The sequence below is a fragment of the Ochotona curzoniae genome, unplaced genomic scaffold (genome assembly GCF_017591425.1).
Source record: "Ochotona curzoniae isolate NIBS_2020 unplaced genomic scaffold, NIBS_Ocur_1.0 scaffold_4505, whole genome shotgun sequence".
Classification (NCBI taxonomy): domain Eukaryota; kingdom Metazoa; phylum Chordata; class Mammalia; order Lagomorpha; family Ochotonidae; genus Ochotona; species Ochotona curzoniae.
The window spans coordinates 5,971,670-5,986,816 of NW_024467118.1; the positions used below are offsets into that span (position 1 = coordinate 5,971,670).

The 15,147-nt window shown below is 43.5% G+C and overlaps 1 protein-coding gene across 2 annotated transcripts in view; it reads right to left on the reverse strand.

Annotated features, from left to right (window-relative positions):
* Window positions 1-15,147, reverse strand: part of BOD1L1 (biorientation of chromosomes in cell division 1 like 1) — a 58,534-nt gene that overhangs the window by 17,964 nt on the left and 25,423 nt on the right. For both annotated transcript variants that reach the window (XM_040966444.1, XM_040966441.1), the window contains exons 11-16: window positions 12,507-12,571; window positions 10,711-10,795; window positions 7,615-7,640; window positions 6,914-6,974; window positions 1,624-1,691; window positions 681-753 (exon numbers count right to left, since the gene is read on the reverse strand). In XM_040966444.1, coding sequence (XP_040822378.1) covers window positions 681-753; window positions 1,624-1,691; window positions 6,914-6,974; window positions 7,615-7,640; window positions 10,711-10,795; window positions 12,507-12,571 — 378 coding nt within the window. The remainder of the gene's footprint in view (window positions 1-680; window positions 754-1,623; window positions 1,692-6,913; window positions 6,975-7,614; window positions 7,641-10,710; window positions 10,796-12,506; window positions 12,572-15,147) is intronic.

Sequence of the window (15,147 nt, forward strand, 5' to 3'; positions counted from 1 at the left end):
ACATGTATTGCACCTAGATGCAATATGAACTGAAAAAACACATGATTATAAAGTATGCTTCCAACAAAACGTATTTGACTAGCAATTCTCTGTGTGCTCTCATTAAGTATTTATTGAGTTTCTAATTTATGCCAAGTATTAAAATTTGAAAGCCCTTGTACTGCCCACAGTGGCAGTTATTAGTCACATGTGTCTGTCTAAATCTAAGGTGGAAATGACATACAATTACAAACTCAATCTTTCTTTCCCACTGACCACTTTCACACACTGAACAATCACATGTGGTTAATAATTACTGTATTAGAAAAAATAAAACTACAGCCTTTCCATGACTGAAGAAAGCCTGTGGGATGGCACTGCCACACACCACAAGTCTCAGGCTAAGGCCAGAATAGCCGTCTCCACACTGACGGGCACGCCTCACCCGACCTGAGGCAGGCCACCTCCCAGGGGAGCCGGCACTGGGGCGAGTTCCAGAGTCTGGGTCTTCCAAAAGAAACAAGCTAGCTCCCAGAACAAGGTCCAGAAAAGATCCTAGATGTCAATTCAGTTGGAAACAAACCAGCCTCAAAAATGATGAAGTAAACAGTTACTATCCTTAAGAATCCTCTGTTACTGGCTTTTTGGGTGGGAAATAATTAAATTTTCAAATATGCCTTAAACATGTATATTCTAGATACCCAATTCATCTTCTGAAGGGGGATAATGCTTCTTTCGTTTTCTTTTCAGCATTTGCCTTTCTTCCTCTTCAACCTGGAATTAAGGATGAAGATATTAAAGGTGACAGAATCAGACCCAAAATTAATGAAAATGGGAGCACAGATTACTAGCTTCTAGTCTTTGGACAAAATGATACATAAATTTTAAATTAACATTTAAATTTTAAATTGATATATACATTTTAAACTCTACACTAACACTAGTAAGGCCCCTGGGTTTGCATTAGGTAAGATATTTGTATTTCTAACTTGAAAGCAAAGATCATAGAAAACACTCAATCTGTTTCTGTCTCTGTAACAATTCTGAAGCACATTTTTTAAAAAAAATAAAGAACGCTGCAATTTAATTGGTGTTTCACTACTTCCTTTGCTTTTGGGGCTAGCACAGCAGTGCAGCTGGCATTCCTGTGAGCACCAGTTCAGGCACAGGCTGTCCCACTCCTGATGCAGCCCCCAGCTCCAGTCCCTGGGGAGGCACTGGAGGATGATCCAAAAACTCAGGCCCCTGCTACCCAGGCCATCTGGCCCTGGCCACTGTGGTCACTGGTGGAGTGAGGCAGCAGTTGGAAGATTCTCTGTCTTTCCTTCTCTCTCTGCCTTTGAAATCAATCTTTAAAACAAACCAACAAAAAACCCCAAAATGAAACACAAACAAATGACTTTTTTTGTGGTTTATGAAACAGAGTATACAGAAAAACATTATTATTCATCACATGGATATTTTCAAATAACCCCAGAACCTGCAAAATTACCTAAACATCACAAAAGTAAAACATGCAGAACTCTTGATACATCCTTCTAATAATTTATATAAGGAAGTCAACTTTTTCTCAGACTTCTTGTGTACAGGTGAAAATGACATGGATAAAACATAAAAATGCCTCAATTTATTAGGATAATGTACCTCTTTAAGACTTGCTTCAACACTGTCACTTCTTACAACCTCGGTGTTGTCTTTTCTATCAAATATCTCTGAGAAGTAAATAAAAAAAATCTTAAATACAGATTTAAACATTCTTTCATTCCATGCTTGCTTTAGGATGTTTATGTGTGTCTGGGAAGGTGAGGATAACGGTCAGTAATTTCATTGGGTACCAGTAACAAGCCAGGGACTACAGTACTTAGTTCACAAAATGAACTTTGATGGGTTACTCTCAGTAACAATGTTATGTCAGCTTCATTTTATATGTAAATACATGGGATTTCGAGGAGGGAAGAACCACGGCCTGGGGCACCACACTAGACTTTACACAGCAGAATTTAAGGCCCTTTCTCTCAGCATATAAAAGAACATAGCATTAAGAAACACGCAAGGAAAAAAAATGAAACACTGAATTTCAGTCACTAGAGTAGCAAATATCCACACAGTTAACAAATATCAAACATGGCAGAAGGCCTGCTGTGATGGGCACAGAGCAACATGGGGACACTATGGTGTGATGGATAAGGCTGAAGAGATGAAAAAGCACTTTTAGAGACACAGGTGCCGGGAAACAGGTAACAGGAGATGCTGAGCAGCTCTCTCTGTAATTTGGAAAAGCTTCCAAAACTGACTATAATTACACAAATCTACAGGTCAAAATCTCAGAACATATGTAATGCGAAATTAGGGATCTCAAACAGGCAACATCTGCTGTATGTGTGAGCACCTGCATGTACCCAGTGCTGATATGCTGTGTGTGTGAGCACCTGCATGTACCCAGTGCAGATATGCTCTATGTGTGAGCACCTGCATGTACCCAGTGCAGATATGCTGTATGTGTGAGCACCTGCATGTACCCAGTGCAGATATGCTGTATGTGTGTGAGCACCTGCATGTACCCAGTGCAGATATGCTGTATGTGTGAGCACCTGCATGTACCCAGTGCAGATATGCTGTATGTGTGAGCACCTGCATGTGCCCAGTGCAGATATGCTGTATGTGTGAGCACCTGCATGTACCCAGTGCAGATATGCTGTATGTGTGAGCACCTGCATGTACCCAGTGCAGATATGCTGTATGTGTGAGCACCTGCATGTACCCAGTGCAGATATGCTGTATGTGTGTGAGCACCTGCATGTACCCAGTGCAGATATGCTGTATGTGTGAGCACCTGCATGTACGCAGTGCAGATATGCTGTATGTGTGAGCACCTGCATGTACGCAGTGCAGATATGCTGTATGTGTGTGAGCACCTGCATGTACGCAGTGCAGATATGCTGTGTGTATGTGAGCACCTGCATGTACGCAGTGCAGATATGCTGTGTGTGTGAGCACCTGCATGTACGCAGTGCAGATATGCTGTGTGTGTGAGCACCTGCCTGTACGCAGTGCAGATATGCTGTATGTGTGTGAGCACCTGCATGTGCCCAGTGCAGATATGCTGTATGTGTGAGCACCTGCATGTACCCAGTGCAGATATGCTGTATGTGTGAGCACCTGCATGTACCCAGTGCAGATATGCTGTATGTGTGTGAGCACCTGCATGTACGCAGTGCAGATATGCTGTATGTGTGAGCACCTGCATGTACCCAGTGCAGATATGCTGTATGTGTGTGAGCACCTGCATGTACGCAGTGCAGATATGCTGTATGTGTGTGAGCACCTGCATGTACCCAGTGCAGATATGCTGTATGCGTGTGAGCACCTGCATGTACCCAGTGCAGATATGCTGTATGTGTGAGCACCTGCATGTACGCAGTGCAGATATGCTGTATGTGTGAGCACCTGCATGTACCCAGTGCAGATATGCTGTATGCGTGTGAGCACCTGCATGTACCCAGTGCAGATATGCTGTGTGTATGTGAGCACCTGCATGTACCCAGTGCAGATATGCTGTATGTGTGTGAGCACCTGCATGTACGCAGTGCAGATATGCTGTATGTGTGAGCACCTGCATGTACCCAGTGCAGATATGCTGTATGTGAGCACCTGCATGTACCCAGTGCAGATATGCTCTATGTGTGAGCACCTGCATGTATCCAGTGCAGATATGCTGATGTGTGTGAGCACCTGCATGTACCCAGTGCAGATATGCTGTATGTGTGTGAGCACCTGCATGTACGCAGTGCAGATATGCTGTATGTGTGAGCACCTGCATGTACCCAGTGCAGATATGCTGTGTGTATGTGAGCACCTGCATGTACCCAGTGCAGATATGCTGTATGTGTGTGAGCACCTGCATGTACGCAGTGCAGATATGCTGTATGTGTGTGAGCACCTGCATGTACCCAGTGCAGATATGCTGTATGCGTGTGAGCACCTGCATGTACGCAGTGCAGATATGCTGTGTGAGCACCTGCATGTACCCAGTGCAGATATGCTCTATGTGTGAGCACCTGCATGTACCCAGTGCAGATATGCTCTATGTGTGAGCACCTGCATGTACCCAGTGCAGATATGCTGTATGTGTGTGAGCACCTGCATGTACCCAGTGCAGATATGCTGTATGTGTGAGCACCTGCATGTACCCAGTGCAGATATGCTGTATGTGTGAGCACCTGCATGTACCCAGTGCAGATATGCTGTGTGTATGTGAGCACCTGCATGTACCCAGTGCAGATATGCTGTATGTGTGTGAGCACCTGCATGTACGCAGTGCAGATATGCTGTATGTGTGTGAGCACCTGCATGTACCCAGTGCAGATATGCTGTATGCGTGTGAGCACCTGCATGTACGCAGTGCAGATATGCTGTGTGAGCACCTGCATGTACCCAGTGCAGATATGCTCTATGTGTGAGCACCTGCATGTACCCAGTGCAGATATGCTCTATGTGTGAGCACCTGCATGTACCCAGTGCAGATATGCTGTATGTGTGTGAGCACCTGCATGTACCCAGTGCAGATATGCTGTATGTGTGAGCACCTGCATGTACCCAGTGCAGATATGCTCTATGTGTGAGCACCTGTATGTACCCAGTGCAGATATGCTCTATGTGTGAGCACCTGCATGTATCCAGTGCAGATATGCTGTATGTGTGTGAGCACCTGCATGTACCCAGTGCAGATATGCTCTATGTGTGTGAGCACCTGCATGTACGCAGTGCAGATATGCTCTATGTGTGAGCACCTGCATGTACCCAGTGCAGATATGCTGTGTGTATGTGAGCACCTGCATGTATCCAGTGCAGATATGCTGTATGTGTGTGAGCACCTGCATGTACCCAGTTCAGATATGCTGTATGTGTGTGAGCACCTGCATGTACCCAGTGCAGATATGCTGTATGTGTGTGAGCACCTGCATGTACCCAGTGCAGATATGCTGTATGTGTGAGCACCTGCATGTACCCAGTGCAGATATGCTGTATGTGTGTGAGCACCTGCATGTACCCAGTGCAGATATGCTGTATGCGTGTGAGCACCTGCATGTACCCAGTGCAGATATGCTGTATGTGTGAGCACCTGCATGTACGCAGTGCAGATATGCTGTATGTGTGAGCACCTGCATGTACCCAGTGCAGATATGCTGTATGCGTGTGAGCACCTGCATGTACCCAGTGCAGATATGCTGTATGTGTGAGCACCTGCATGTACCCAGTGCAGATATGCTGTATGTGTGTGAGCACCTGCATGTACGCAGTGCAGATATGCTGTATGTGTGAGCACCTGCATGTACCCAGTGCAGATATGCTCTATGTGTGAGCACCTGCATGTACCCAGTGCAGATATGCTCTATGTGTGAGCACCTGCATGTATCCAGTGCAGATATGCTGATGTGTGTGAGCACCTGCATGTACCCAGTGCAGATATGCTGTATGTGTGTGAGCACCTGCATGTACGCAGTGCAGATATGCTGTATGTGTGAGCACCTGCATGTACCCAGTGCAGATATGCTGTGTGTATGTGAGCACCTGCATGTACCCAGTGCAGATATGCTGTATGTGTGTGAGCACCTGCATGTACCCAGTGCAGATATGCTGTGTGTATGTGAGCACCTGCATGTACGCAGTGCAGATATGCTGTATGTGTGAGCACCTGCATGTACCCAGTGCAGATATGCTGTGTGTGTGAGCACCTGCATGTACCCAGTGCAGATATGCTGTATGTGTGTGAGCACCTGCATGTACCCAGTGCAGATATGCTGTGTGTATGTGAGCACCTGCATGTACCGAGTGCTGATATGCTGTATGTGTGAGCACCTGCATGTACCCAGTGCAGATATGCTGTATGTGTGTGAGCACCTGCATGTACCCAGTGCAGATATGCTGTATGTGTGTGAGCACCTGCATGTACCCAGTGCAGATATGCTGTGTGTATGTGAGCACCTGCATGTACCCAGTGCAGATATGCTGTATGTGTGAGCACCTGCATGTACGCAGTGCAGATATGCTGTATGTGTGTGAGCACCTGCATGTACCCAGTGCAGATATGCTGTGTGTGTGAGCACCTGCATGTACCCAGTGCAGATATGCTCTATGTGTGAGCACCTGCATGTACCCAGTGCAGATATGCTGTATGTGTGAGCACCTGCATGTACCCAGTGCAGATATGCTCTATGTGTGTGAGCACCTGCCTGTACGCAGTGCAGATATGCTGTATGTGTGTGAGCACCTGCATGTACGCAGTGCAGATATGCTGTGTGTGTGAGCACCTGCATGTGCCCAGTGCAGATATGCTGTGTGTGTGAGCACCTGCATGTACCCAGTGCTGATATGCTGTATGTGTGTGAGCACCTGCATGTACCCAGTGCAGATATGCTCTATGTGTGAGCACCTGCATGTACGCAGTGCAGAATGGTACTTGCCTTTGTAGTGGTATAAATGACAAATGGCTTTCTGTTTGTCAACAGAATCACCCGGCATTGGTAATCTGCACTGGTTCTCTGCACTGAGACCCGGCCCACGTAAATGTGGTGATCCCAAGCTAGCATCTGGAGATGGCCCATCACAAGTGAAAAGGCGTGACAATTCTCTGTTGCAAACCACTGCAGACTATGCTGTTTTCTCACGGGACTGAGTCCACTTTAACGTTTCTAGCAAACCCTTAGTAGCTAGTTAAGGTAGAGAGCTGATAAGAAGCTGCATGGCTTCCAACAAGTCATCAAGTATGGGTCAGTTGCAATTTCATTATAGATGTCATAGTACTAATACTCACTTTGCTGGGTTATGATAGAAAATGTGTGAGTTAATTAGCACAGGGTCTGTTACACCAAAGGCACCAAATGGTTAATTATAGCTAATACTAGAATAAATGTCTTGAAATTGGTTAACTTACCTCCTTCGTTGCAAGATTTGCTGTGCATATCTTCATCTGCTCTTGGGTCTGAATTTTCGACCTAAATATACAACATGAAGGATTATTTCTGGATGACCTCACAAAAAGCTTAAATGCAGGGAAGAGGAACTGCTGTTTATAATCTGTACAGACGCTGAAGAAGAAGTGACTACACATTCTTTTTCATTTCATCTGGGGCTCACGGGGACCGGGCATCTTCCTTCTGAAAAAATTTTAGCTCAGCCTATTAACTTTACACTGTGTTGATTATTGTCTTTAAAATTATCTCCTAATATTCCAAGTCCTTGCTATAGAATTTTTCTTCTATTTGGAAAGGATGGCTGTGTTCATCTGGGGTGAAGGCAGCTGCTGCAGCATTCAAGGAGGGAGGTGGGACCAGCGCATGCCAGTTGCATCTGTAAAGCAGCCCACTTTCAAACCTCTCACGGTGAGTGGAGGGCAAGCCTAAACCGCGGAAGGTATGTGCTTCCAGTCATAAATGGGGTGGTTCAGTGAGAGAGATTAGCCCCACAGTTACCTAACAGTAAAGCCAAGTCCTACTGTTTTTTTCCAGGAAACCTTGGAAAGTCCATAGCTGGTTGTGATTTTTCAGGTATTTTACCAAACATTCACTACCAATGACAAACCAACATTTGACAATAGCAAAAATAAATAAGTAAATAAAAGTTACAGTGACTTACATTTAGTGACTCATCTTGTAGTGTAGCTGTTCAGAAACACAAAAATAAGACATAAGGAAAGAATATACTTCTGAATTTCAGAGAAATATATCTCAAGATTTTTCAGGGTAGCTAAATAATGTTACTTAACTGCGGCCTAGCTGCCTTTGTGAATTATAAAATTCTGACCAGTCTGTGTTCTGTCATAATACCAAAACAACGGGAATGCACAGTGTCTCCATTTCTACCCTGGTGGCGGCAGTCCATCCCATTGCTACAGTGATTTAACTACGCTGGTGATCTGGAACTTAGTGACGACCTGAAGACAACTGTTGAGCTGCAACGTGACATCAATGCCATCAAATGCAGTGCAGCCCCGTTCCCTCAAACAGCAAGGGTCTGTTTATGTTCTCTGGAAACCTGAAGTACAGGCTCTACTGTTTATGCTCAACAATGACAGAACACACATTTTTCTTTTAAACAACTTCCTTTTACGTAAGTAGATCTCTTATTGAACTGTACCTAAACAGAGAACAGTCTAAAATATAACTGTGGGAACAAAGCACTTCAGAGTCTAAAAACTGTTACTTTTTGACAATTAACAAATGAGAAATTAATAATTTATACTATGAAACACACATACGCATGCTCACTACTGTGCCTGTCCAGGTTTTGCATCGATTTGTCAACTTCAGGCTCACGTGTCGGCATCAATGACTTACCACCTTGCTGTGGCCTTTAGGAGGGCCTGAAGCATTTCCGCTGATTCCATGAAGGTCTCCAACTGCTGCCAACCTCCAACTTAGTCATGGGTCAGGAAGTATACATAATACTCCTTGAATCTGAACGTGCCACCTCTCTAGTCCTTTTCTTTCCCTTGTCTACCTAATGCACTTCTACTGATCCTTCATTATCAAAATTCAAAACTTGATATTGATATCCCAAATCACTTTTCAATAGAAATGCTTAGACAAGCACATGAAGTGATTCACACACACACGGCTATATCACGAGGAGTGCTAAACAGCTATGTCTCACTATATATTTCATTTTCTATAAACAAAGGAGAGAGAGAGCGCGAAATATTGGTTTAGCCAACACAAGCTTTCTCCTGTTTATCCAACAGACACCTTGTGATCCCCAGAGACATACACATCTCTTTCATTACAGTACCTTACTCATTTGCAGTCTGTCTTACTAAAGTGTATATTTTCACAGTACTCACAAGTATGTGACTTAAGAATGTTTGTCAAGAATCTAGCGAGGCAAGCTGCTACAGCACATATGACAGCTGCCTTCTTGGTCCTTTGTCCACAAGACTACACTGTGGTCAGGGACATAACGTGGTTCTAAAAACAGAGACTTTGAATTAATTTAAGTAAACCTGCAACAACATTCCTCTTGTCACAGTATTTTTTTCAGAGTGGACATATCAATCCAAGTTTAATCAGAGTAGGTCTTGGGATTTTTGGCCAGAAATGATAGGATGGAATTATTTTCCTACAAGCCACGAATGAAAAAGGAATGAAAAAGGAATGAACTATGTGTGAAAATGATGAAGAAACTGAGTTTCTGGAGCTGGTATTGTGGGCAGAGGGTTAATGCTACTTGCAACAACACCCCATTTAACTGCTGTTTTGAGGCTCAGCTATTTCACTTCTGGTCCGGTTTCCTACAATGTACTGGGGAAACCAGTGATAAATTGCCCAAGTGTTCAGACGCCCAACACCCACACGGGCAGCCTGGATGCAGTTCTCAGCTCCTGCCTTTGGCCTGGCCCACCGGGCTGTGGCAGCCACTTGGGGAATGAACCAGTGGATACAAGTTCTCTCCCTCTGTAACTGATTTTCAAATAAACAGACAGCGCTTAGGGGAGGAAAAAAGATAATTAGTTTCTACAAATTAAGAAATTCCCCTTTAAGCAAATATATATAGATTTTGTTATCAGCAAACAAAATCATTTTTATTGTTCTACATGACTTGCATGAATATTTTAGTTTCATATAAAAGACAAAAAGAGCAGGCTTAAAATTGGTCACAAACTTAAAATCTTCTGGTACTACCTTTGTTAATGAATGAATCAGAAGAAAGTAAAGCATAAAGACCAGAATACAAGCTAGGAACAATTTTCCACCATTGTATTTATTCCCATTTCCATTTTCTTAACCCAGTGATACAGTGTTGTGCATTTCAATCAAGAGATGTGCAGGTCAGACTCCCATCGTGTCAACAGCACTACTGGTCTGGCATCTGGTACAGAGGCTAAGCCACAACTTGGAACATCTGCATCCCTATCAGATCACAGGGGTCAAGTCCTACTTCTACTTTGAGTCTACCTTCCTGCTGATGTGTAATCGAGGAGGAAGGAGGTCAGGAGGCTGGGTCCTGGTCAGCAATGTGACAGAAGATTTGAGAAACTTGCCTGCTTTCAGTGATAGTAGCTACATTTTATAAAACAAAATTTAGTGAAAAATGACATTGTTTTATATTTTTGCAAATTATCTTGTAAGAAATAATGCTAACTCAGCGGATTACACATATTGAGTTAATACTGTTTTATTTTCTTATTTAGTAAATGTCAATAGGTACAATTCATCAAGCAAAAGCTTTTAAGACATGATGTGGTCCTGAGAAGAAAAAGTTTGAGAGCTATAGCTTAAATTCATTTTGAAATTGAGGCTTTTCTTAAAAGAAAAGCTGTCAATGAGAAATGCTGCATTCAGAAACTGAGGGGTGGTTACAGCTAAGAGAAATTTCAGTGCAGCTGATGGGCCAAAGTCTGAGTCCAAGGGCTAAGAATGAACAGGTGCAGGTGGACACGGGACGTGGACCAGCATGGCCTTTCTGAAGACAGCCATGGCAGTAGCTGGGAACTGGGATACCGAACGTCTGCTCTCAGCTTGCTCTGCCATTACTCTTTGGAGACATCAGATTCAATCACCTGACATAAAACTGACTGGTATTTAATCAGAAAAAGTATACACAATTCTATTTAGAAATTAAGAGACAGATTCATATGTTCTGTTTTAATATGAATCAGCTCTCGGTTTTAAGAGGTAATGTAAGGTAAAGTGCATTTCAGTAAAACTAACGTGACTAATCACCGAAGGAGCTTACCTATTCCACTTCCTTCTTCCTTGTGGGGACTTCCTCCTGGAGTTAGATTATCGTGGCTTTTCTCTTCTTCTGAAGGCATAAATGTCTAAAAAAAATCCAAAGCAGCATAAAGTTAATGAAGCTTCTATAAAAACTAAAAAAGAAAACTGAATCAAATCCTGTATATCAACCCATCACTGGCTTTCCTATTTTTTCAAAGTGAAACTCCAACTCAACAAACATACATACCCCTCCTCATTGGGGCCCATTCCCTCCCCAGGCTTAATTCTTTAGTTTTGTTTTTAAAGATTCATTTTATTTGAAAGACAGCTGATAATTTCACACACACACACACACCACCACCACCACCATCATCCATCTGGTTCGAACAGCCAGCGATGGACTTGGTCAGAGCCAGGAGGTTGCAGCTCCACCTGGGCTTTTCACTAGGACAAGGGCTCAAGCTTCAGGGCCATCTTCCACTGTTTCTCCAGGTGCGTTATCAAGGAGCTGGGTGCAAGTAGAGCAGCGGGGACTGGAACCTGTGTTCATGTGGGATGCCAGTGTTGCAGGGAGATAGCTCACTGCTCCACAACACTGCCACTGCCTCCAGGCTTAATTCTTACTACAGTTCACACAGTTCACGGGAACCAGCTGAAGGGTCTGAACATACTGCACGCCTTCTCCTTTCAACATGTTCCCTGAAGCCTTTGTTGTTCTTCCAATGAACTTCTTCTCCTCTCTAAGTGATCCTCAGAATCCCCTCGCAGGCTCTCCCACCCTCCCAGTGCTCGTTGGCCACTACTGTGCTGCTCCAATCCCCAGGCTCACTGTTATCTTGTCACCATAGACACAAAACGTGCCATGAAGTCAGGCTGGAAGGAAGGCATGGAGACTAAATTGTGTGAGGCACATAGGCCAAAACAAACAAAAAAACCCCAAGATTTTATTTTTCATGTGATGAGAAGCCACGGGAAATCTGAAGCACAGCAATGATAGAGGACTTAATTGATGTTTTTAAAGACTACCTGCATGGCTGTATGAATCACACACTGGAAGAAGGGCTGGAGCAGAAGTAGAATTCTAATGGGATGCTACTCAAGTAGTGGTTTAGATGAGGGTGATAGCTGTAGAAATAGATGGATTCATACATTTTAGCAATGGATCCTGTAAGAATTGGCAATGGATTAAATGTTGGATGATGGGGAGAATCTGAAGGGTGATCCTGGGTTTCTGGAGTTCAGAAACTGAATTCATGATGCCACTATTTACGACAGTTACAGATTTCTTCGTTTCTACACCCCAGCAGGATACAATAAGAATCATAAGTAGAAGAAAATTAGGAACGATATAAACCCTAAGCATATATACTTATGAGAGGGTTTCAAAAAGTTCATGGAGAATTTGAGTATTTTAAATTTTAAATTTTTCAAAATCTTTTAATAAAAAATAAAAGAATCATTTGAACCATAGAAAGAGACACTATCTACTGGAACGTACCCTAGATACGCAGACTCACTAGAGTAGATCAGGGTGAAACAGCCACACGGCACAGTATCTGTCTCCCACACCAGTGGCAGGGACGCAGGGATCCGAGCCACTGTCCACTGCTGCCCAGCATGCTCAGCGGCAGGAAGCAGAACGGACTGTGCCACCCAGGCACTGGGACACGGGAGGCAGGGATCCAAAGAGAAGGCTTAACTCCTTTCCCTCCATCAACTTGTTGAAGTTCTCTCATATGTATGTAAATAAAGATGTACAGGGTGAAAAGGTCCTTAACAACTTACAATTTTGTGTAACTGAATTATTAGTCATACCTCATTTTTTAAGTTGGTTTTCAGTCCCAATTCTCTCAGAACATCCAATGGAGACTCTTCCTGGCCTAATGAAATTCAAAACATTGAAACAACTTTAACAATTTGTTTATAAAGAGTAACAGAATATTGTTACCTTCTGTACCATACCACCTCCCTCTGTTGATTTATTTTCTTGTCAGCAATAGAAAACCATGAAAAATACGTTGTGCAGAAAGGATCTAGATAAAAGGCAGGCACCATTCATTCACTGTGGGGAAGTGAAACTGCTTCCTTCCTGCACAGTGACGTGGCTGCCCAGGAACAATAATAAAAAACGATTTATGGAGACATCATACTTTCAAGTACTCTTTTGCAGTGATCTCCAATAAACTCACCCCAGACGCAACCATGTGGAGTCTGACATGTATCCCCATCGAGTGATCAGTGAATAGAGTCACTCCGTTTGTTTCATGCCAATACAGCAAAACTGAATATAAGGTCAAAAACTGAAGCAGACAAAAAGAAAATGGGACTTTCAGGTAGAGATTCAATCCTACTCTCATCCTCCCTCCTCCTTTTTTCTTCCTCATCTTCATGTGGCCTATGGCTTTTCCAGTTTTCTTCACCTGTGCTAATAAGTTTCCAAAGAAAAGTTTTCCTTTCTTTGAATGTCTGCAGGCTTTTTCAGTCACCTTGTTGCTAAAAGTCCTTCTAGGTTTGCTCCTGGGGTTTATAGGGGTAAAGGGAGAAAGGAATAATAAATTACAATAAAGACTAAGTTATAAAAACTTCTAGGGCCCAGCTCTGTGGCCTAGCGGCTAAAGTCCTCGCCTTGAACATGCTGGGATCCCATATGGGCGCTGGTGCTAATCCCGGCAGCTCCACTTCCCACCCAGCTCCCTGCTTGTGGCCTGGGAAAGCAGTCGAGGACAGCCCAAAGCCTTGGGATCCTGCACCCGCGTAGGAGACCTGGAAGAAATTCCTGCCTCCTGGTTTCAGAGCGGCTCAGCTCCAGTCACTGCGGTCACTTGGGGAGTGAATCATCGGATGGAAGATCTTCCTCTCTGTCTCTCCTCCTCTCTGTATATCTGACTTTGCAATAAAAATAAATAAATCTTAAAAAAAAAAAACTTCTAAAGCATTAAATGCACTCAAGTTACATTCAATGCAAAATATTTAATTTTTATTAAAGATTAATTAATTTATTTGAAAGGCAGAATTAAGAAAAACAGAGGGAGGGAGGGAGGGAGAGATACCTTCCATTCTATGATTTATTGGCCAAATGGCTGCAAAAGCAGGCTGCAGCGAGGAACCCAGAAACACAGGGAGCTGGATCAGAGCGGAATAGCTGTCCCACACGGGTGGAAGTGACCAGGTACCAGGTACATAAGCAGGGAGCTATACCAGAAGCAGAGTAGCTGTCCCACACGGGTTGACATCAGGTATATATGCGAGGAGCTGGATCAGAAGCAGAATAGCTGAGACTCAAACTGCCACTCTAGATTCTGGCAATGCAAGGGATGGCTTAAATAACTGTACCACAATCCGTAAAGTTATTTATTTCAATCTTTGTTTCAACCGTTATAACAGGACTCACTTTCCTGAGGCTGGGTTACATAACAGTCAAGATCTGTTTCAGTTTGGAAGTCCAGGATGCTACAAACCACACAGCCAGAGTGAAAAGATATCACTGCTCCCTGCCCTTTTCAAGTCATCACAGCGTTGTGTGGATTACACATTCTTAGCACCTTTCACATCACCTGTCACATACATGGCTTAATTAACAGCTACTTCCCCATCTTAACGACCTTGCATGCTGAAGTCTAATACAGCAGGATCTGGCGTAGAGCACCTGCATTTGTACTGTAATGATGAATGCCTGAGATCATATCTTTGAAAGCTACCAACTGCTTCTAAAAGATCAGAACTCTGAGACCTTCAAATGGGAACATGTTTCCTTTCTCTTGGAAACATATTCCAAAGTGGAAATTAATTCATTTTACCTAAATAATATACAGAGCTAAAAAAATTATACACATTGGGCCCGGCGCGGTGGCGCAAGTGGTTAAAGGTCCTCGCATTGCACGTCCGGGATCCCATATGGGCGCCGGTTCTAATCCCGGCAGCCCCGCTTCCCTTCCAGCTCCCTGCCTGTGGCCTGGGAAAGCAGTCGAGGACGGCCCAAAGCTTTGGGAACCTGCACCCGCGTGGGAGACCCGGAAGAGGCTCCTGGCTCCGGATCGGCATAGTATCGGCCCGTTGCGCTCACTTGGGGAGTGAATCATCGGACGGAAGATCTTCCTCTCTGTCTCTCCTCTCTGTATATCCGCCTTTCCAATGAAAAAATAATAAAAATAAATCTTTAAAAAAAAAAAATTATACACATTGTTCTCCCTTAATTAGAAGTAACCAGCAAACTGAACCAATACATATTGCAAATCTATAATAAATCAAATGAGGGCAGGAATGATGGTTGTTGTTGTTGTACTATTGTCCCTTACTATTTCCATTTTATAAAACAGAACACTGGAGCTCAGGAATTAAGATTTTTTTTTTTTCCCTCTAAAGTACCCAAATGCTATGACATTATTTAAATTTTTTGACCCTATTTCCTTACTTAAAACATGAGGGCAATGGAGGATATGCATTTTAGAGGGCTGTA